Source organism: Stegastes partitus, unplaced genomic scaffold (genome assembly GCF_000690725.1).
Source record: "Stegastes partitus isolate 25-593 unplaced genomic scaffold, Stegastes_partitus-1.0.2 Scaffold36, whole genome shotgun sequence".
Lineage (NCBI taxonomy): Eukaryota > Metazoa > Chordata > Actinopteri > Pomacentridae > Stegastes > Stegastes partitus.
In genome coordinates this window covers 136694-160761 of record NW_007577767.1, presented here as the reverse complement: position 1 = coordinate 160761, position 24068 = coordinate 136694, and the positions used below count along the sequence as shown (strand labels likewise).

Below are 24068 nucleotides of genomic sequence, written 5' to 3'. Positions count from 1 at the left end.
ATGGATGGATGGATAGCTGGTCACATACAGAGCCTCATTGATGGATTCCCAAGAAACCTGGTGGACAGGCTGACCGTAAGTCTGAAAAAGCTAAGAATATTCTAGCGTTGCTTTGAGATTATCATTAGAATGCATGCAATTATGAAATTTACAAAGCTGGACCTTTTCCCCAAAATTTTAATGGTGTACAGATACAAACTGCATTTGCTTTTGTTTTGTTTTTTATTAGGGATGCAACTTATGGTTATTTTAATTGTCATCAATTCTGTTCATTGTTTTTTTCAATCAATAATTTAATATTTGGTCTATAAAATGTCAAAATAAAAAAAAATAAAAAAATAAAAAAAGCACAAGATGGCGTCCTCATATATCTTGTCTTGTCCACAGCCCAGAGATCTTCAGTTTACTGTCATAGAAGAGGCAAGAAACCATAAAATATTCACATTTAAGAAACAATTAAGACTTTTTCACACATTACTCAAACATTTTAATCATTTACCAAAATAGTTGGTGTTTAATTAAATAGTTGACAACGAAGCAGTTAATCAATTAGTTGTTCATCAATAAAATGTCAAAAAATTATTTTAAAAAAAATGTAGATCAGTGTGTTCCAAAGCCTACAATGACAAATATATTATTTTGTCTACAACCCAAAGAAATTAATTTGTCATAGAGGAGGCAAGAAACAAGAAAACACTCACATTTAAGAAGATGAAAGCTGAAAATTCTGAATATTTTCTTTAAAAAAAAGAAGCTAAAACTGATTTATAACGAGTTGAACCCATTTAAAGTTAAAGACTATAATGTACAGTCGTCTTCAAATTTATTCATACCCTCCCATTAAAAAAGGAAAAAAACAGCCGTCACTGAGATAAGCTGAAATTGACAAAAGTAATAATAAATAAAACATTTTATGAAAATCATAACATTGCTTTTGAATTGTGGTTCAACAGAAATATTAAAAAACAAACAAACAAACAAACAAGCGAACAAGCATGATGGGACCCATAAATTAATGTTTTGTTGAACAACCCTTCAGTCACTACAATCCAGTGTTTTCTGTAACTCTCAGTCAGACTTCTGCACCTGTTGACAGGTATTTGGATTTTTGCCCACTGCTCATCAGAAAAGTGCTTTGATTTTTTTTTAAATTATTCTTTTCAACCACAATTCAAAAGCAATGTCTTATTTCACTAAACTATAATTTTACAAATTTTTATTTATTATTACTTTTTTCAGTTTCTAGTTATTTGAGGGACTATTGTGAATTTTGCCTTTTCTTTAATGGAATGTTATGAATAAATTTGAGGACGACTGCAGGAGGAAGGAAATCAAAATAACAATAATAACAAGAAGAATCAGATTAATCAATTATTAAAAAAATTGTAGATTAATTTATTAGTTATGCGCTAGTTGAACCCAGTTAAGGATAAAGACTATAATATATAAACAGTTAACTTGTTTTCAAATAGCTGGACAAGCTGCAGACAGATGCAGAGGTGGAGGTGTGGAGGACAGGACAGGTGGCTTCTGGGTAACTGAGTCCTCGGTGTGTTGATGTCAGGGGGAGGAGAGTCTCCAATGTGTGTGTGTGTGTTGGTGTGTGTTGGTGTGTAGATGTGAGTGTAAACGGTGAAGAATTCAGCCACCGGACGACTTTTTTTTCCCCTCAGCGAATAAAACTTATTTCTTGTGACTAAAACAGCCCGAAGCGAGGACGACACGAGGAGGACAAATGCGAAAAATGCGAGAAGAAACCCAGGAAGAGAGCGAGTGCTTATTAAAGATTCAGCGCGGGAGAACAGACATTATCGCCCCTTCGGATGACTTGTGGCAGCGCCGCGGATAAAGCAGGCTCCTAACGGGCTCCGGACGCCGCTGAATGGGGAGTTTTCTCTTCACAAAGCGAAGTCCAAAAAGCATTTCCAAGCGGCCAAAAAATCCACAGGGAGAGGGGAGGAGAGGGGGGAAGAAAACGCCCTGCCGCTGCCTGTTGCTGCTGCTGCTGCTATCTCCAAATTCAAACTTTATCGCCGAGTTGGAAAAAATGCATCTTCCAGTGAGCGCGAGGTGATAACTCCGTCGTGTTTATTAGCTCGGAGCTCGCGAAGCCAAGGCCCCGCTCACTTGGCAACTTTACCGGGAGTGTGTGTGTGTGTGTGTGTGTGTAGCTTTGGGAATATTTTTCTCCTCATTGTGCTCACTATTCCTGTCGGAGGCGAGCTGGGTGGGCTGAGAGCCCGGGGCTGCTCCGCTAGGCCCACGGCCATTAGCCACGAACAAAGACGGTTCACATGTAAACTCACACACTTTGGAAAAAAAGCGCTTCATATTTTCGAGGCAGCCTCACCGCCGACGCTGCAGTCATGTCGCTGGGCGCCGAGAGGAGGATGGAAGTCCGGCTGAAGAAGCTCGAGGACATGATCAGAGACCCCAGATCAGCCATAAACCTGGAAAGTTTGCTGGTGAGTCAAGTGGGATACACCTCATCGATTATTAATGATGTTCGCTGAAACGCCAGACACGTATGCACACAGTTAGGTAACGTTGTGCTGCTGGCACTCATGGCATTTCTTCATATCCACATATTGTTAGCTGCTGCTGCTGCTGCTAGCATCACAAAGTTTATTTATTTTTTTAATTAATTCTCCTCGTGTCAAGTTTCTGTACAATCACAGAGCTCACCATAATAGTGTGATGCATTAAAAGCAGCCAGGAGAAGATGAGCTCTGGGGATAGGCTGGAGACAGGCCTGATTAATAGTTAAGACTGAGTGCAGACAGGGCAGTTTGGGGCTCTTTGAAGCATGTCTGCAGATTAGGATTAACTAGTGGAGAGTGTCCCATTTGGCCTGTTCATGGAGACAGATATCTCCAGCCTTGGGCCCACCACATCATCTGCACACTTATCTGCTCATCGCACACACTGATATGTTAATAGGATGTAGTCCAACCACTATGGGACACTGTATACACTGGCCATCTGCAGCTGTCTGCCTCCATTGTTGTATTAGTGTATGCTCAGACAGCTAATTAAGAACTGTCATCAACAAAATAATTCAGGTCGGTTTTATTTATATAGCACCAGTTCACAGCACAAGTCATGTTAGGACACCTGGCACAGTCAGGTCAAGACCTTATGATATCCTTATAATAATAATCACTTTGTTTGCATAGCAGAAATACATTTTAAAGGTGCTGCACAAAGCAGACATTAAAATACACCAATAAAATATCCACCATGTAAAGGATAAAATTCCAAGAGGACCAACATAGTATAAAGTATTCTGAAAAAAAGTGAAATATACAAGAATGATAATAACTTTGCTATTTGGAGAGCATCTAGCAATTGCATAGCCTATTGGGACTAACAGCAATCACCTCTTATATTATGGAGAGAAACTGAACAAGTCTCAGCGAGGGTGGCCACCTGCCTCCACTGGTTAGGATGAGGCGAAGGAGAAAGAAAAAAAGGTGGCAGAGAGATACAGACAAGACATTGTGTATAACTTTGGCATCATACATTGATAAATTGGACAAATTCCTTTTGAAATACATGGACTTACTCTCTCTATGTGTCACCCTGGCAGCTCAGCACATCTGCAAATGTGACCTTTAATTTCAGGCATAACAGAAATATATTCGTTCTCATTTGCTCACAGTGTAGGTATCACACTTACTCCACTCAACAAGTTTTTCTATTTTTTGCTTTCCTCACATAACCTTAAGGGAAGTGAGCTGGTGCATTTCCTCCATTTTTTTTTCCCCTCTGAGGTGACGAGGTCAGAAATTGTGAACTTTTTGATAGATTTTTCAGCCGTTAATGAGAGCAGTTTCACAGTTTCGCTGTGTTTGCCCGTGGAGGATTGACTCAGCTTCGGTTCTGCAGCAGCTTATGTGTCATAAAATAAAATTTATAGAATTTTTTTTTTTGCCCAACAGACGACAGACTTGGCTGGTTCCAGACCTCTCATTTACCACCCACATCTGATGATTTGTTCAGCAGTTCAGTTAATGACGTGGAATAGAATGCCAAGTGCAGTCTGATTGTCAGGCCACGGACGGCCCAGTGCTATTAATGGATGCTGATACAGGAGGACAGAAAAGAGCGTCACTTTCTGTGCTGATACAATCAGACAACTCCGTATGTCCTGTTAGACACTGAGGCAAAGAGAAGTCATTTATTAGCTCTTTCTTTTTGGAGAGTAAAGTTATGTCACTTGGCAAAAGACGGATACTTCACAGTGGAGAAACCACTCAAATTGCGTCTGGTAAAGAAGTACAGGAGACAGATGCCTTTGGTGAGGCTTGTGATGATCTAAAGTTGCATAAGACAGTGGAAAAATCCTTCCATTACACCAGTGTATATCATGACTTTGGGTTTAAATAGGGGAAAGAAGGTCCTCTGACTCTTTAGATTAACCCTATTTTCCCAAAACAAATTGTGGTGTTGGTTGTGGATGTCGCTGCACAGGAAGAGCTGGAGTCACAACATCAAGTCTTACTCTTGATGTCACCTTGTGCCTGATGTTTTCAAACTCTTTGCTCTAACTGTAATTCTGAGCCAACATTGTGTAGCATTGCCTACTTGGCTGTAAACCTTCATCCGTTCTCGGGGTGGTGTTTGAATTTCGGGGCCCCCTAACTGGATCTGACAGAGGGCAAACACACTGTCAGGTCTATCTTAAATAGCATCACCTCACCCCTTTTAATGGGCCCCATCCAGCTCGGGGGGCCCTCCTGTGCATTCCCTCCCATGTTCCCCCTCCCCACACAACTCTCCTGGTCTGTTCCCGCTTCCTTTGAAACATTTAACAGAATACTTATTTGAACACCGGTGCTGTTTACTTCCTGCACACGAGCCGCAGAGAGAGAGGTGTTGAGTGTTTGAGACAAAAGTTGAGTGGGAAGCATGCGTAGGAGAGAACAGGCTGCAGTTTTCCATTTTTAGCAGCCTCTGTGCTGTCGCTGGGATCAAGAAGTTTTGCTGCTCAGGGTGGGATTCCAGCACACACAAACACCGAGGGCTCAGAGATGTCCTTTTTTGCAGGTGGAATAAAAACATGCATACCCAAAGTGCCTCGATAATTGCTCACAGGCTTAAATTTGGTAAATAATGAATCACATATCCCCTGCTATTGTGGCATAGCAACAGAAAACAACACATCATAGAAAGCTGCACTGTTGACTGTTATTTAGTCTGCTCAACAACAGCTTAGTTAAAGAATCTGAGTAATTCAATTCAGGTTTGTACTTTTTTTTTAGCTGGCATGAAGGTATTATATTAGGTCGTGCCAAGGAGCAGTGGGTTGGCTTCCCTGAGGATATGTTAAACTGACCAGGAGGAATCTGCAGCATCTGTCTAGGAAACATAGGCACCTTCCTTAAAAGACAGCTGACCCTACAGTATTATACTCTGACATTTAAATTAAGGAGCAGAGATGTGGCCATCTGCAAAGAAGCCCTAATTCACCCAGCTTCCAAAAAAGAACCGACTACCCAGCAAAACTCACATAAATGATTCTTTAATGCCGCCGTGCTCTGTGGTTACATAAACTGCAAATCACTATATTGCCTCTATCAGCATTCGATCAAGCGTAACCTGAAGTCTCAGCAACCTTCCCCTTGTGCAAACTGTAGGGATCATTATTTGGCAGCACACCACTGCTGACTGAAGTGCTGGACTTACTTGGCAGCTACAAGTACAAGGAGCGATTGTTGAGGGCAAGCAAAAGAAAGGACATTTTCAAGATAAAAAAAATATATATATGGACACTTGATTGCAAGTCACTTAAGTTCCCTTTCTGCCGTCCTAAAGGAAATGACCTCATTGAGTAAATAGTTGGCAGCTATATATGGGGCTCAAAGTCCCTGCGAATGACTGCACTTTCCCCTTTCGCTTTTTTAGCCTTATCTCTTTTTCTCTGGCTCTGCTTCTCTCCCGGCCTGCAATTCAGCTCCTCCTCTCATGCTTGTTAAACACACTGCAGGTATTTTAACTGTAGCCGCAGTCCAGTGTCTTTTGGTTGTGCTGTGGACCGGGTACATGCAGATCATTTCATGCATAGCAGTTTAGTTTGAAGGACATGGCATACGGACAGCTTATAGCTATTGTGATGTCTTCCAGATCATGTTTTTGGGGCAACCTTTCGGCATAATCATTCAGTATGCTGCAGTGTTTATTCAGCATTAGGTGATAAACCCCTTTAGATATGCTGTTAGTTGTGCTGTGTTGGTTATTTGTTTAGTCTTCTACTCCACTTTGTTCCTCTCGTCCAACTCCATTCCTTCTTTATTCCTTTCCCTCTATAGTCTGCTCATCTCCCAAACAACATTTATCACTCTATTTCTCACTCTCCTGTCCCTCTTTTTCTTCAACTTCTCTGTTCCTTTCCATCCCTTTTTTTCCTATTGCCCCACCACGCATCACCCACACTTTTTCCGTTATTGTACAGCCCTTGAGGGAGGTGGGGATAACCCAATGCATGTCGTGTTCTCTTTGCCCCAATAGTCAACCTGAGACTCTGCTTCATCTCTCGAGTGGAGTTGCTCTGAGGCAAGCAGCAGCAGCAGTCCCAGCTTCAACGTGCTAGCTGGATAGAAACACTGCCTTATAAGGCACTGGGGATGGTGGCCCCGGCCAACTTTTTTTTTTTTTCTTCAAAACAAGCCAGTCTCTCTGCTCCACACCTCCTCTGGTGAGACGGTTGGGCCTCTCCGTGGTCTTTTTTTGGTTTTTGCTCCACTCCAGTGAAGAAGACCCGGCGTCTTCCGGGCAAGCCCTCAGCAGTCTGAAAATGTCATCCGTCACTTCAGTTATGTAGCTTCTGGTGCTCTTCAGTGGTCAGTGTTGAGACATTTTATCTGGGTTTTCCTTGTTTATTCAAGCCGTAGATGAGTTTTTCTAAACACATGTGATCATGTTGTTTACGACTTGCTATTATAAACATATCTTTTTCACCTTCTTCTGTCATCTATGCACAAACATATTTGGAAGTTTATGTTATCAAAGGAATAGTTTGACATTTTAGAAAAAGGTCACTTATTTTCTTTCTTGCAGAGAAGACGATGCCACTGTTCTGCCAATAGGATGAACATGTAGCCTCAGCCAGCAGCCAGTTAGCTGGAAATAGGGAAATGGCTTGTCTGACTCTTTGTGAAGGTAACAAAGTCAGCACTACTAAAGCTGGCTGCTTCATTTGGTTAAATCTAAAGCGGAAAAACGGACATGATGAGGTTTTGCGTAGGTTTATGTGCCAGACTGCTGGTTGCATGGCAACCTCGCTGTAACAACAAGACTTCACAAAGTTACTATACCTAGCCAAGAAATTAGCTTTGTCTGAAAATAAGCCGTTGTTTACTCTTTCCTGGAAAATGGACATCCAAGGGCTTACTCTGTAGTTGGCAGTGATTTGAGATTTACACTTCATCATCATCATCATCATCTGCATTTTGGTGCACAGCAACCATTTTTGCATCGTAAACTGTATATAATAGGGGTCTAAAAAAATCAAGCTAGTGTGGAAGGGACTCAAACCTGTAGACTGTCTAATAACCAGAAGGGGGCAAGTCCTCTTGTTGCAAAACAGAAGTCTGATTCTTTGTAAGTCTGTTAGGAAATGACCATACTTCTTTCTTGATCTGTTACCTCAGAAAACATTTTCAGAAAGAGTTTATGGCCTCAGGTACTAGTTTCAAGTCTCATTTAGAGCCGCGTCACGTTCACTTTGTTAGTTTTTGTTCCATTTAGAATAAAATTAAAGTTTAATTGGGGTAAGTTTTAAGGTATGGCTACCTTGTGATTGGCAAGTTGCTATCATGTGGGTCTGCATAGGGTCCCTGAGTTCGAGGTCAGTCACTTGTTGCTCATTACATCACGTTTCAAAAGACCACGATGGAGATGGACAAAGTGCAAACTCTTGGTTCCAGAAGACTAGTTCACCCCGCGAACCAGTGGCTGACGTTACAGTGGCTATGTCCATCTTTTATACTATATTATATTTATACAAGCTGTGTTTGGCATCTGTAAAATGCAGCTCATTGCAATGTGGGACTGATAGCAGAAAGCAGTGTACATGTCGTAGACGCTCTGGTTTTTATTCTATTGTAGAAATTTTGATGTTATTATATAGTTTGCTCAAAATGCAACCTGTTATTTTTGCACTGTGCTAGTGAATAGAAAAGATGATATTTAGGACAGTTTGTTAGCAGTTTTCTATAAAGGTAATGACAGACCCTGTGGAGAGACAAGCTGTTGACCTTTGGTCTGTCATCAATTTTCTGTTCACGTTATTTTTTTCCCCCCACATTTTACAGAAAATATATGGTGAAATTGCTGCTCCTAAGTTGAATAAACCAAATTATCATTGATCTTCGAGCTGACGTGATACACCAGACAGCTGTCAGCTGTTTACATAAAGCTAACTGCTTGTTGGCAAACACATTGCATCGAAAATAATACAAGAAATACCATCTTGGGAAGAAAAATTACAGTGATTTATAGATTTTACATCTTGTTATTTCGCTTTTAAAGGTATAAAGATTCCCCACAGCCTATCGTAAAACATCCATTCCAAACTGAAAACACCCCCACACTCAGAGACACGCATAAATAAATAAGCACGTAGTTCTCAGCACCTTGATTACACATTATATAATACGCTGGGCAATTAGAACAAGACATGAGCCAGGATCCATCTTACAGGGATGTGAAAAGGAATTCAAAAAATGAGGAAGAGCACAGTGACTAGATTGTAATTGGTATGCTGGAAGTACAGAAAAACAAAAATACTGCTTAGACTCACATTCTTACTACCAATACAACTATGCTTCAACTGAGCTGCTCATCTGGCCGTATGATTAACCTTTAAATAAACGGCTGTGACTCTCATCCATCCTCCTAATATGACGTTTAAACTTGTAGCTGAGCTGGAACGGGATGTCCTAACAGTGGTATACGGTTCTCATGTGAAAGGAAATGTATGCACCCTGAGGTTTGTCTTAATCTGGTGGCTCTATATGTCTAGACGTAAAGATTGTGGTTGAGATTTTAACTTGTGAATACAAACTGCGGGGATTTGGCAATGCAGCAGTCAGCTTCGATAATCTTTCTGCATAGTTTTTGGATATTGCAGCTCTGATGGAAGATCTGACTTTTGAAGAACTTTCACTTCCCACAGGGTTCAAAGCAGCAGGGTCATGAACTGAGTTATGCAAAGTGCGCTGTGGTTTTGCGCAGGATGAATGCCTAAATGCTTTTTGTTGAATTTGTTGTGCAGCATCTTCACCCCGAGGTGTGAGTGTTAAAGAGTTTGATACCTGAGTCTTGGTGTATTTTTAGTTTCCAATGAGGGTGTGAGTGAGAAGAGCAGAGAAGAGAAACAGGAGGCTCCCACGCATAACGCACAACCCATCCATCTGGCTTCAGCCTTATCATTCCATCACAACCTGCTGGTGAAACAAAACCTCCTACACACATACATACACTTTCTATCACGCGCACACATGCGGGCTTGTGTGCTCATGGACACCAATTTGCATTTATTTTCACAAGCAAACGTATTATTCAGTTGATCTTAGCAACACACAAGCTGCATTGTGTGCAGCCGGCAGCAACAACAGAAACAATACAACACATTACCAAACAGCTATGGATCGTCAGTGAGTTCATACAGCTTTCATTTCCTTTAACAAACCCGAACAAGAACATTTATATGTGTGGGGCTGAGTTTAGACCAGTAGTGTATAAGTGTTGAAGCTGGCAGCTGTAATTCAAATTGTTTTTTCCAGTTCTAAAAATGTTTATATGCAAATGAATGCCAAAGAATTGAAACGTTCGACTAAAATCTAACGCAATGACATAATTTTAGCGTTAGTGTTTTTTTTTTTTTTATTGCAGTTGGCACCATATATGCAGGTCAACTGAGGTTTTTTATTGTAGTAGATCATTTTTTGAAAACCCAACAAAAATAAGTACAACAAATAAGCAATGACAGTATCATACACAGATTTTAAGCCAGGGTTTTTCCTGGCTCAGAAGAGACCTTTGGGAGGGGATGACTTGCATGACCGTAAAGGCAATCAGTCCCTGTTAGTTGACAGAAGTCTTTGCATAAATTCTTAACATCTCTGACTGGTGGGTCTAAATGATGCTGTGTCAAAGTAATGCATCTTTATTCTAATATATTTTCTTCTGAATTATTCACAGAAACAGCGATACTGCTAATCAGAAAAATAAGACATATTGGATCTGATAATCGATCGATCCCTAGATGACAAACATCATGCAACAAAACTGGTTAAAAAAATAATTTGAAGAAATGTTCTCAACTGTTATCATGTTGGCGTAGCTAAAAACCTACCTGGGGGTCACCAAAAATTCCTTATTGCACATTTAAGTGTTTTTCCCCCCTCTTCTATAGTAATATTATAATATCTTTGGAAAATTGAGTGACATTTTTTACTGTTTTTTGACACTTTGTAGACTTTACAATTCATTTAATCAAAAAAAAATTATATCGTAATAGTATATAGTAATCAGCTGCTTCCCAATCACCTCCGCTTGTGACTTCTTAAAACTGAGGCAACGTCAACTGGTGAATTATTAGCAGTTCAGTCATATGGTGGGGTTTCCTACTTGGATCGGTTCGTTTAGGAAAGAAAATAACCCACACAATCTGAAAAAGTCAGAAAAATCATTTACAGACGTTACTTTTTCTTTCTTAACCAATTAATCATTCTGTTTCCCCCAGACTTAGAAAACAGTCATTTCAATCATGTGGTTGCATAAAACAATATCGCTGCTCGGTGGAACATCACTGTAAGCATTTAGACAACTTAGAGTTTAAGGTTAACGTGCAGCAGGACGTTTTGTACAGGCAGTACCTCCTTTGCTGTTTTTCCTGGCACATTCTTCAGTATACTTTATAATAAAGCGTGGGTGCCAAAAATGCGTAGGGCACAGGAGCATGGGACAGAAATCTGTCAAATGCAAGAGTAAGACATACTCTTGTTATTCCCCCGGGAGACATTAGCTGTGCTATTTGTGAGCACAGGATTCCTGCCGTTGTGTCTGACTCGGAGAGTTTACGGGCCCTGCCTGGCACAGTCCCCTCGCTCTGCCCGGCCCACCGTTTATCCCCACAACTATTTTTAAAACGGCTGGAATTTGATCAAAACATTAACTCTCTGCTCAATCCTTTTAAAGCCCAGAGCAGTGCTGCTTGTTTTCTGTTCCACATGCCCAGTGATGACACGGGTATGAGCAGAAGGAGACGTTTTTTGGGGGGGCACTTCAAGTTTAGCAGAGAAAGGTTGTGATGTGAGACTTTGAGAAGTTGGGTTATTTCTTTCTGTGTTTAGCATCTTTCACATCATTGCATTCCTGGCTGGTGGATCCACGTGGCTTTTTATAAGGTGATAAAGAGTGGAAGCAGGCGAGGGGAGAACGACTGTTCTGTAATGTCAACAGCAGGTTGGGTAAATAAAATGGAAAAGAATAGAATGTGCAGAAAAGAAGCACTTATAAACCTCCTGCCTGCTGCTTCTCTGTAGCTTCAATTGGTTTCCACTCCTTGTATTTTGCAGGGGTTGCTAAGCAACCAGCCATAACCCAGTGGCTGGATTACAGTATAGCAAAGATAAAGTGCTATCTAATAGATACCTAACAACTCATACTGATAAGTCTCCCTGGACGGATACTCCTATGAGCTCAGGAAGACATTACTGTACGGTTCTTCATATGGCTGCACAGGGAGGTGTCCTATATCAAACTGTGCTGAAGAAACTGACTGTGTGATTTGTAATTACTGTAATCGATTGTTCGCGAATAAACCCCTTCCTTTGATGTAAGTGACGCCAGCACCGCTGTGGATAAGGAAGGGAGGGTCTGTGGTTGTCTGGAACACGTCCACGTACAGTATGTTAGATGCATTAAAATTTAAATTGTTGATCTAGCTTTACACTTCCCCAGACACTTGTCAGTTATTTAATATTCATAAATAGCCGCTTCGGCTGAGTAGCTGAGAAATGTCCCCCAGAGTCTTGTTGGCTTTTTTTTTTCTTTTTTGATTTATTTATTTATTTTTTTTACAGTAATGCTAATGGAGGCAAATTGGTAGCGCTGTGTGCAGTCAGTCCTCTTGTGTAACTCCATTGCACTAAACAGCTTATTATGAATGATCTGCGGGGTCTCTTTGAATCCCCATGTCTTAACATTTTTGCAAATGCTGTCCAGGAAAGCACTTCAAAGTGGAATGCCACCTGTTTTCAAAACCACATTGTATCCTCTTCAACACTTTAAGAAATCCTAATATTAGCTCAATATTTTTGATTTCAACACCCCCCTCAATGCCCGTGTGTCTGTCTAATAGTCTTTATTTAAAACGTAGTATTATTTATTTGGGTATTTTATGTCTTCATTTGATAGTGGCGGTGGAGCAACATGGTTCAGCTGGTGTTGAGCCGGTAACTGTATGTAATGCAGCATGTATGCCTCCTAACCACTCTGCTATTGAGTCACCACTGCTGAACAGTCTTAAAGTGCAGTTTAATTTGCAAACAAAACAAAAAGCAATCGTATCTCTATCAACACAATATCACTTCCTCACCACAGAGATGTACAAAGCCACCGGCGCCTCTCGCCGTCACCAGGGCAACATGTATTTATTTATTTATCCTTCCTCCACACTTGATTCATCTTGTTTAAAAGAGAGATGTAGAAATGACAGAGAAAGTAATAATATGTCACCAAGAGGTCCAGTTTGTAGATAGGGAATGTTTTCTACATGCCTGTAGCGAGTCCAAGCGCTACAACAGAGTTTACTTTGCATTTCTCGTGGCAACTGTCAGCGAGCAGCTCTTGTCAACTTTTTCATGTCCAAAGTTGGAAATCTGTGAAACCGAACCCCCTCTCCATTCGATTCTTAATAGTTTGAACATTTTGGTCCAGAGCAGCAACTTCTTCTGTCTGCCTCTTCTCTCTTGTTGTCCAGCGTAGTCCTCTAACCTTTCAGTTTAACAATATGTGATGGATTATTGATGCTCTGTTGTGTTGCACATGAAACACTTAACACTTCTGAATTATTGAGTGATATTTGAATTCCGTTTGCACGGTTTGAACGTGTGTTGTTCATGCTTCCATCCTTTGCACTGACAGAAAAGTGGATGCGCCTTAGCTAACACTTATTGACTGCTCAAGCCTTTGCCCAGCACTTCTGTGTCTGCAAGTGAATCAAATTTTTTGTCTTCGATGGCGGCACTGACGGACCGAGAGAGGCTTTACCACTGAAAGTAAGCAGCAGCCCCTGTGAGTTCACTTCAAGCAGCCTGAAACATGATGTGGTTTCACGGTTTGCTTATTTGCTTCCGAGAAATCAGTTCGGTCATGCAGATACTTATGATAGATTTGATGACACTTGATTATTACTGGTGTTAAACAGATTTCAGCCTGCATCCTCGAGCTGCTGTGGTTTGGATTAAGCTGCTAGGACACCATGTTTTTTAAAATGAAAACAGCAACAAATCAATTGCTAGTCATTAAAGCTTAGGCCTACATGATAATTTTGTGTGAAATGTTATTTTTTACACCATTGAAACCTAATGCATGCTTTATATGATCCTTGTTACACAGAGTATGGAAATCCTACAGCATTTCTGACTGGTTATCCATCTGCTCCTAACTTACAGACATCATGGAACTGCAGCGCACATATTAGCGGTGTAATGGTATGTGTGTCTGACCCGAACCGCTGAGTACACATTGTTCGGTTTGGTACTCACAGTGAGCCAAACAATGTCAGAAGTCTATTTATGTCTACATACCTGTGCTCCCAGAACAAAAAATCTACACTGCGAGGTCTAACCAGAACATTCTGGCATTGCACTCCAAAAACACAATTCTGTTTACACCTGATTCTGTAAAAACTAAAAAGTCTGGGCCTCTTTGGTGCAACCAGAGCCATTTATGACTCAGGTGTGATCGAGTCACATGAGAAATATTTGGGACTTTTTTTTACTGCAGACTGTTTTCCAGTAATGCTAACATCAAGTACTTGCAAAATATGTCATACATGCTAATTCCAGGTTTGTTAGTTCTTTTTTTCAAATTTTACATAATAATTAAGGAAATCTTTCTTGTTCTTTTTCTTTTTTTATTGTTCATGGCCTTCTAACTGTGTACAGGCCTGGTTGTGCTGTTTCAGTAGAGGTGCAGGATGTGAAAAACGAGCCCACAGTGAATTTTGATAGGTGCAAAAACCGCCCAGAAACTGCTTTAGTTGAGAAGGTTAAAGCTGAAGATGATGGGTAGCTTAAAGGTATTCTGAACATGTTGCATTTCTCTTAATGGGCATTAAAAAAAGAAGAAGAAAAAAGTGTTTTGTACTTGAGGAAATCTACTGTACTTATTGTTAGGATGCAGTATTTTACTACCTTAACTGTTACTTAAAGAACTATGGCCAGTTAGACACTTTTGAATATGTTAATTTTTTGAAAATAAATGCACAAAACATGGTGGATTTCTCTGCTGCACTGAGGACGTACCAAACCAACCAAAACCACGATTCCTACTGAGCGGTGAATTTCGTGCACCCTCACACACCTCGCATTTGTTCATCAAACGGCGGCTACGTGTGAGGAAATGACTGGGGGTGGATTTCTACTGTGGTTCTAAATGTTTGGTTACTTTGCAGATATTTTTGTAGGCCAATGATGAGTGAATGCAACTTGAATGTGCTTATGAATCTGCATGTATGGTTATATGTGTCATGCATTTGTCATGTTGTGTTTTTTCTTAGCTGCAGTCGAATGCAGAGCGACAGTAGTAGCAGCAGAGTAAAGCTGCCTTAGAGGAAATGACTTGCACGCAGGGACTGGCTTCATGACACAGTGAAATTATCTGCCAGCCCTGGGGTGGGGTGGATCATTTCCTGTATTGCCATGCACGATGGGAGATCCTCGTGCACGTGTGTGTTTGTGTGTAGGTGTGTGCGCACAGACACCCAGCAACCCCTCGCCACCCCCTGGTGTGTGTATTTTTTTTCCTTAAATAGTAGTTTTGTGTGAGGTCAGTCCTTTAATGGGGAAGTGAAGTTGAGATGATGAAACGGAGTGCGCAGCTCGCTGCGGACCGACTTCAGCCGAGCGGAGAACGATGGAGCCAACAGGAGGACAGGAAGATAAGGCTGAGGCAGAGCAGCAGAAAAGGGCAGAGAAAGACAAGAGAAAGGTGGAGGAGAAACAAATACAAAGGAAGTGAGGGAGACATGAAACACATCACACCACACCGCCTAACGCTGTCATGGTTTAACTTGACAAGTGAACAATGTGTCTTAAGGAAACCAATTACAGCACTGGGTCAGACTCAGGTTCTGCGTTCTCTGCTGTAACATTTGGCTTGGTCCACTGTTCCAAGCAGCTCCTCATTGACCCTTAAGGAATGCATAGCCGACAAAAGTTGATAGATGACTTCCTTATTGTTACACACTGTAACGATTAGGGGTTAGCATCAGTCTGTCTTTTGCTTATTTAATGGTCTCCCTGCATTACAATGGGTCAAACTATGGCCATTAAAGAAATGTCTGAATGCCACAAATAGTCAGTTGTGTGTTCAGTTTAAGTAACATTCTGCAGTGCTGCAGGCCATTTCCCAACCTCGGTCCTTTTAGGGCTTCTGCAGTGTGCATTCTGTATGAGGCCGTCTAGAACAGGGCGACATGGATCACTTAAATCACCTCTAACATTTAGGAGTCTTCTGGTTTCCTCAACCTGATAAAATGTAACCTTCGGTGTCAGACAATAAGTACATCAGTAAGCAGTGTTTGTGCTTAATGGTTGGAGTGGAGTTTAAAATGAAAGGTCTCATCATCAAAAATGCTTCTTTTTTTGTTTTTTTAAACCACAATCTAGTTTGACCAAGTGAATTAACATTTTCTTTCACTCTTCTGTTTGTCTTTTACTGGCTGGTTTTATTTTTCTGCTCCTTTGTATTCCTGTTTTTTTCTTTTTTCTTTCTTGGCACATGTTTTCATTGCGTGTCCATGAACACTATGTCCCCAGCAGTGATCAGTCTAGTGTCTGTGTGTGTGTGAAAAAAGTGTGAAGGCAAGAGAGAAAAAGAGAAAAAGGCAGAGATGGAGAAAGTGTGTGTGTGTGCATGTACCATTATTGGAGCAGTAGAACTGTAGTTATGTGGCTACTGAAGCTAGCTTTCATGATAGAACTACATAAGGTAGCATTTGAGATGGTAATCGTTCATGTAGTGCAATATAATACCATCACAGCAGAAACTGTTGTACCAGAAACTGAAGCTAGCAGAGTTAGCTCGCTAGCTCTACTTGATAAATCAAAGGCCTCATGCTCCCATTTTCATAACATAATCTTCATCTTCACTACTAAGAAAGATAATATTAAAAATTTTGATTAATATGGAGACCACAATCATTTTTCACAGATGTTATGGAGAAAGTCTTTTTGTTGCACTTTCACATTTGAACAGAGCTTTCACTTTACACAGTGAACTACTTTCACTTTTATTTTGTGCTGCATCAGTGCTAATGGACAAATCTTCACATCAAAATGATAAATGATGCCAGCTTGATTTCTGTCAGTCCTTTTAGGCATGTCTTGCCAGTCAACAGCCAACAGCCTCGTGACAAAATATCAATAAAATCTTACCCAAAGCTTCACATTTAAATAAGATCAGCTAAGTGGTAGACACTAGAATTTGCCAATACTCTGTAAAAGTCTCACATGCAGGCTGATGAAGATGCTAGCTGGGCGATAGTGCAGAAAGAAGCTTCTCGTCTCCCCATTTAGTTATTGCAGAGCTCAGACAGGTGTGTGACCAAATATTACTCTAAAAAAGAAAGTGAAACAAGGTGTTGTAAAGTCAGATATAAACAAGCTGAAACAAAGTGATGTCAACACAAGATGTCAACACAAGATCCTTGCTTGTGTTGTATCTGCTCTCAGATGTACGTTGCTTTGGATAAAAGCTTCTGCTAAATGTAATTGTAGAATTGTAGAAGTGATGTCATCTATAGGGACTGTTTTTTTGTTTGTTTTTTAAAAAAAGCAGTTTTCCTACAAGCTTAGTTTTTCTGAGAGTATCCCATAACCATTTAACAAACAAAGTAATTTACTGATGAATTTATGTTCAGTTAGGGATCGTCACTAAATGGGAGGTATAGGCTGTTTGATATCTGATTTTTGAGCTGGCTCACTTCTTAAAGAGAACAGACTATGTGTACAGTAAAATCTTTTGCACAAAATCTTTGTTACAGACGCCACTAAAACAGAAACATGTTCAGCTCTTGAGAAATAGGAAAAAGGCAGAATTCATTCATGACATCATCACATTTTCTTCCTGCTCCTGTCTGTAAGGCCATTAAAGGTACCAAATGTAAACTGAATGTGGTAAATGCAGTTCTTAGTTAGTGACTAGATAGTGCGTGGAGGTGACTACATCTCTTCTAGATGAACAGTTTTCAAAAGGTCGCAGAAACAGTGTGTTCATCATTTGTCAGCAGATGAATACCATCGGCAGAATCAAGTAGGCAGCTGCTGATGGAAGAATTAGTCACTGCATCTCGCTCTCTCTCCGTGTCTCTCTCTTGAGGAATAAAAGCCTTCAGTTTAAACTATTTTCTTTGCATGTAGTTGCTGTTTGTGTATCCAGTCACTCAAGTTGATCACTGTTGAATGAAATGCTGAGGGGAAGCTGATGGTTTCCATTCAGACTTGCTGGGCTGCAGTGATGTGGAACTGTTTTTGTTCTGTGCAGTGGTGAGAAAATAGACAAAAAAATAAACTCTTCTTAGATATGCAGTCAGCGGTCAGTAATGCTGTGCTGCTGCATTGAGCTTAGTCCGTCCTGTAGCCTGTTGCCTTTATTGGGTGGAAGATGTTTTCCAAAGATCTTGTCTGTAAATGTTACAGTGGCCTTGTTGCTCCACTGTGGTGATGACTTAGTGGATGTTAAGTAAGTCGGTCAGGGATGACACACTTCCTCTGTAGTCCAGTGATATGTGATCCAGATCATGAATGCATTATTTCTAGCTCTAGACTAAGGGACTCAAATCTCATGAATATAATTTAGCAAGTAACAACTTATGTAGATTTCCGATAAACTCTGCGTTTTGACACTTAAGCTGTGAACGTTCACACAAGTTTCGTAATCCCCTCGCTGTGTGTAAATGAATGCGGACAGAATGGAGCGCAGTATGACTTGAGCCGACTTACAATCAGTTGAATCAGATTTGGCCTTTGTTCCATTATTTTAAGTATGTACTGACTATCTGTCAATCAGATTGCCGTGAGTTTCTGAGCTTTTAAAGACAACCGCATGGGATGCAAGATTTGAATTGTGGCCTATTTGAATTGCTGACATATAAATGCCAGGTGAACATGCAGGCAGCTCATGTGTACTTCTGTTTCAGTCAAGCTCTTACAGCCTGTTTTTTCACTTTTAACATTTAAGCCCTGTCAATTCATGAAACAGTTGCAGTAGTCTGTTTTGAAATAAGTGGCATAGACTTAACTGTGAGCAGAGTACATTTTAAACACCAATATTGCAGTCAATCAGGTTTTATTTAGTTGTGTGAAGCCAAAACAGCCCTAAATATAAGGAGAATATGCCTGGGACTTATTCTGTCATCATTTAAGAAACAGCATATTTATTGATTCACATGTAGTTTTGATGTGTCTGATAACTTTTCAAACCCACAATTCTGGCAGTCCTAATACAAATGCTGGAATCATGCAAAAAAATAACTTTGAAATCTAGGTGTAGTGTGATTTGCTGTATTTATTGATAATAGAGCAACGGTTGGGGAGAGATCTTCCTTCACTGAGAGGTGCAGACCAGCTGGACTTTTGAGTTAGCTTATGTGTGTCTCGTCTCACTTCTTGAAGAGTTTATTCCTGTTATTGTAATGCACACGAACGGATGAAAACAGCTGCTCAACATGAAAGAATCTCAGTGGATAGAGTGATCTCTGACAGACGACTAGACACATCGATTTTCAGGGGTCAGCTGTGGGGAACAGACTTGATGATGACATGATTAGTTGTCATGTTTTCATTGCAACACAGCATCCGGAAGTGTGACACAGCCTTTTGTGGTTAACACGCTCTTCAGTGTAAAGATTTAAACACACTTGGTGTGTTTTGTAGCAGTTCAGCTAATGTTAGTGTAACCGTGCAGTGCCGGTCTGATTTTATTACATCTTTCAATTCTGTTTGATTGTAACTTGGGCAGCATGGCCGTGATCTAAAATTGAAAATATTTTTGCCCTCCTTTGTAATACTTAAAAATGATGGTGATTATCGTTGTTATTTATAGTTTTAATGAGAGGCAGATACCTGCTGAGATGCGCAACTGCTCAGGATGTTTTTCTCTGCTGCATGTTTTCAGTTGGTCAGACTGTTCTTTGTTTGTTTGCAGGACTCCATAAATGCTCTGGTCTTGGACTTGGACTACCCTGCACTACGGAAGAACAAAAATATTGAAACCTTCCTAAACAGATGTAAGTAGTTTGAGATAAAGTTAAAGAGGATGTTTACCGTGTCAGTATATTTACTACACAAAAGCACACTGAATTTCTCTGTACTGTTAATACACTTCAGATGAGAAAGTCATAGGGCAGGTCCGAGACCTCCAGATGAAGTCTGAAGACTTCGACAGAGTTAAAGTCATTGGTCGAGGGGCGTTCGGTGAAGTCCAGTTGGTGAGTATTGAACATCTAAATACACTTCATGATTTTTTTTTTCAGCAATGATCAATGAGTTGTAATATATCTGGATTTTCTGGATATTTAGCTTTATTTTATTTTTATAGTGCCAAATCATAACATCTGCCATCCCAGGGCACTTTACGTTGTAAAGTCAAGACTTTACAGTGTTATAGAGAGAACCCCAACAATTCCCCTGTGAACGAGCATTTGGTAACAGTGTAGTGGAAAAAAACAAACTTCCTTTTCACCGGAGAAAACCTCTGACAAAACCAGGCTCAGGGAGGGTGGCCATCTGCCTCCACCAGTTGGGGTGAGAAGAGAGTGGAGAGAGAGAGGGAAAAAAATAACAATATAATGATAAATACGAGTCCTGTGATGGCAGATCAGGAACAATCATCTCCAGAGTCAGAGATTCCTGCAGAGATGTACAGGGAGAGAGGACAGAGAGGACAAAGCACAAACTGAGAGAGAGAAGACACAAAGTTAAAGATCTGTAACGGTGGCCTGGAGATGTTAAGGACTGTGAAAGGGACAAGAGTAGAGGAGACATGCTTAGTGCATTCTGGGAAGTCTCCCAGCAGCCTTGGCCTATAGCAGCATAACTAAGGGATGGATCAGGCTCACCTGGGCTAGCCCAACTATAAACCTTATCAAAAAGGATTTTTTAAAGGCCAAACTTAGAAGTACAATGGATGTTTGCCTCCTGAACCCTAACTGGGATCTGGTTCTATGAGAGAAGAAGCTAACGTCTAAACTCTCTGGGCACCACAAGTAAACCTGCAGTATGAGAGGAAAAAAAATAAAAATAATAATAATGCATGTGTATTGTAATGATAAAACAATTTCCTAGTGAAGTGAAACACTGCATCTTATACCAGCTGATCAATCTATGTGAAAATTCTTAACATTTATTGTAAATTATGCACTTTGAGTATGTGAAACCATCTATTGTGATTGTGATTTTGTCTACTTTCTTTTTTAATATATATACATTTACTTTTTTTTTACTTTTTTACAGTCAGCAGTTTTGTATGATAAACATTTTAACCTTTGGTCAAAATATATTTAAAAGGAAGAGTCTGAAATATCTCCTTATGATTCTCACTTTTCTAACCATGAATGACTTCTGACCGTCATCATGCAGGTCAGACATAAAGCCTCACAGAAGGTCTACGCTATGAAGCTGCTGAGCAAGTTTGAGATGATCAAGCGCTCAGACTCTGCATTCTTCTGGGAAGAGAGGGACATCATGGCCTTTGCCAACAGCCCCTGGGTTGTACAGGTACAACATTTACGTCATTGATCAGTTCTTAGCAGTGTAATTTGTACATTTGTCGTTATATTCTCCAAAATGATGTCATTGATACTGTGCACAGTAGTCATTTTTAGGTTGATAACCATTTTGATTTGTTCTGCATTCAATTATTAATATTATTATTATCTGAATTAAATACATTTTTTCTTTTATATGCTTAAAAATCCCTTTTGGAATATAATGCTGCAGTTCAAGCCATTGGTTGTTATGATATTTTGTGTGTGTTGTAAAACTGTTTTTGTGTGTGTTTAGTTGTGCTGTGCCTTCCAAGACGAGCACTACCTCTACATGGTGATGGAGTACATGCCAGGAGGCGACCTGGTCAATCTCACCAGCACCTACGACGTGCCGGAGAAGTGGGCAAAGTTCTACACAGCAGAGGTGGTGATGGCCCTGGACGCCATTCACTCCATGGGCTTCATCCACCGCGACGTCAAGCCGGACAACATGCTGCTGGACAGACACGGACACCTGAAGCTGGCGGACTTCGGCACGTGCATGAAGATGGACTCTGTGAGTTGTAGCCCATCAACGCAGCGGCGGTGTTGTACCTACCTGTACTTATTTAACTTCACAGTCAAAGCAGTCTGCCGCCATGCATCTGTTTATTTGAGTAGCCTCCAAATATGTTTTGATGCCAACAAAATAAGTCTATGAAGCACTGAAACGAGATGCACAGCATGAAACACATTTCTTTCTTATTACAAGCTGAAGCGGTGCTGTGGAGCTGTGATCAGCAGCTTAAACGCACTGTTCAAAATCACAGCTTGATGGTCCCAAATTTCACTATGTTTTTCAGTGTTGGAATAATTCAGAGCTGCTTGACTGCTAGATGATGTAATGACTAATGCAGAGTGTGACAGAAGAGCAACCAACGTGTCAGAACTTATCCTATACAACATGCCTAAAAAAGCTGAAAAACATGCTTGTGTGTTTTGGCAGAGGTAATGAACTTGATTCTTCTTGATTCTCACAGCAGCCTTAATTTATTTAGAGAGCAACACCTTTATATTGTTTTAATCTGCCATGCAAGCAGTCCATTCTACCTAATTGGAAGGTTCATTAATCAGAGACAAACCTTTGGTCCTCATCAACTCTTAAATGTACATTGATGCTTGTCACTTTCCTTAAGACAGATAAAAGGGCTGATTTAAAAAAATCTTATGAAAGCACACCGGTGAGGTTCTGACTTCTGAATCCTGGATTTGTGTTGCAGACCGGCATGGTGCACTGTGATACAGCAGTTGGGACTCCAGATTACATCTCTCCTGAGGTACTGAAATCCCAGGGAGGAGACGGTTACTATGGGAGAGAATGTGACTGGTGGTCCGTAGGGGTCTTCATTTTCGAGATGCTTGTCGGTCAGTGAACTTTTTATAAACTTACACTGATTTTTAACAAAGCAAGAGTTTAAAGGTTGCTTTCTTCAAATGTGTTTGAATTGGATGGATAAGTGTTTGTAGCTCTGTGTATGACATGTTGACATTACTTCAGTCCAAGATGTCTGTTTCACTGTTGCTAATGTGCTGTTAGGTGACACGCCGTTCTACGCAGACTCTCTGGTGGGAACCTACAGCAAGATCATGGACCATAAAAACTCCCTCAACTTCCCTGATGATGTGGAGATCTCCAAAGATGCCAAGAATATCATCTGTGCCTTCCTGATTGACAGGTATGAAGTGTTACTAAAGTCAGGGCCTGGTGTTACAGATGAAGGTCCTCAGTAATTGAACTTTCTTCTGACCTTTCGGGCAGTAACACTGGAATATAGATAGATAGATGGATAGATAAACTTTATTGTCTGTCCCAAATAGTGACAGAAATTGTCCTATGACAAGGCCCCAACAATAAAAATACAACACATATGAAAACGCACTTAAGACACAAGATCACAAAGCACAGACGTCTAAAAGAATTGTTAAACAGAAATAGCAGCCGATACTGTTTAGTGTTTATCTATCTATCTATCTATCTATCTATCTATCTGTCTATCTGTCTATCTGTCTATCTGTCTATCTGTCTATCTGTCTATCTGTCTAAATCTGCTCAGGCTCAGCTGGGAAAGCTTTAGAGTCTTCTGTCAGCAAGTTAAAATTGCGCAAAGTGTTTTGGTCTTTTACTCAGCTTTATGATGCAGACATCTCCTCCATAATAATTTATGCTTCAGGGATATGGGCATTCAGGGATTGTAAATGAGCAGACGATATAAAACAGAGCTGCATGCTGTAGGCATTCATAAGTTTGGTCCTAATAGCTGTTCAGAGTGGTTGGATTCCTGGAGCAGTAGGATAAAAATGCGGAATGATAAGAGTGTAGAATTGTCTTTTAGTATGTCAGTAATCACAGTCAATAGGAGTGTTTTTCCTTTAAGTAAATTGCACAATTCTCCCCGGGCAACAGAGCTTTGTGCTGTTTTTGGGAAGCTGGATTGCAATATATGTACAGTAATAATTTGTCATGCAGCTTCAGCAGAATTAGAAGAAAGATACTTGCTAGACTTGAAGGATGGTTGAATAAACATCCAAAATTACCGACATTTATTCCAATCAAGTGCTATTGTAGCCCCGAGGCTTATGTTACAGCAGACTTATCAAGGAGTCATATCTTATCAGGAGGTCTTCAGCTGCACAGTTGAGAGCAGGATTCCTTCTTCTGGCTCTTACTTCTGTGTAAATTAGGTGAAATCAAAAAAGGTGACAATAAATCACTTTTGTTTTAAACATTATTGTTGTTATGATGATATATCTAATTTAAATTAATTGTCTGTTTGAAATCTTAAATAGTTTTAGTGCACTGATAATGATAGAATGGAATGCTTATTTAGTTTTAATGCTTAGAAGTTGACCAACGTTGTCTCTAAAGTTTAGAAAAAATCTCCAGTGTGGTTATTTTGTTGAGTATTGTTTATAATTTATGTCCCCTTTTTTAAAATAATGGTGGCTTCTATTATATTACTTGTGCATGACCCAAAAATACAATTATTCATTTAGTCATGAAAGTTTGATGATTGTGTGAAGTTCT

The 24068-nt window shown here is 40.3% G+C and overlaps 1 protein-coding gene across 2 annotated transcripts in view; it reads left to right on the top strand.

Annotated features, from left to right (window-relative positions):
* rock2a (rho-associated, coiled-coil containing protein kinase 2a) overlaps positions 1-24068 on the top strand; it is a 57832-nt gene that overhangs the window by 13588 nt on the left and 20176 nt on the right. The window contains exons 2-8 of one of the 2 annotated variants that reach the window (XM_008301814.1): positions 1965-2465; positions 19444-19525; positions 19626-19726; positions 20877-21014; positions 21300-21560; positions 22264-22408; positions 22581-22719. In XM_008301814.1, the coding sequence (XP_008300036.1) occupies positions 2367-2465; positions 19444-19525; positions 19626-19726; positions 20877-21014; positions 21300-21560; positions 22264-22408; positions 22581-22719 (965 nt within the window). In that variant the 5' untranslated portion in view covers positions 1965-2366. Of the gene's footprint in view, positions 1-1575; positions 2466-19443; positions 19526-19625; positions 19727-20876; positions 21015-21299; positions 21561-22263; positions 22409-22580; positions 22720-24068 lie in introns of those variants that run through there. The other variant, XM_008301806.1, reaches the window with a different exon arrangement.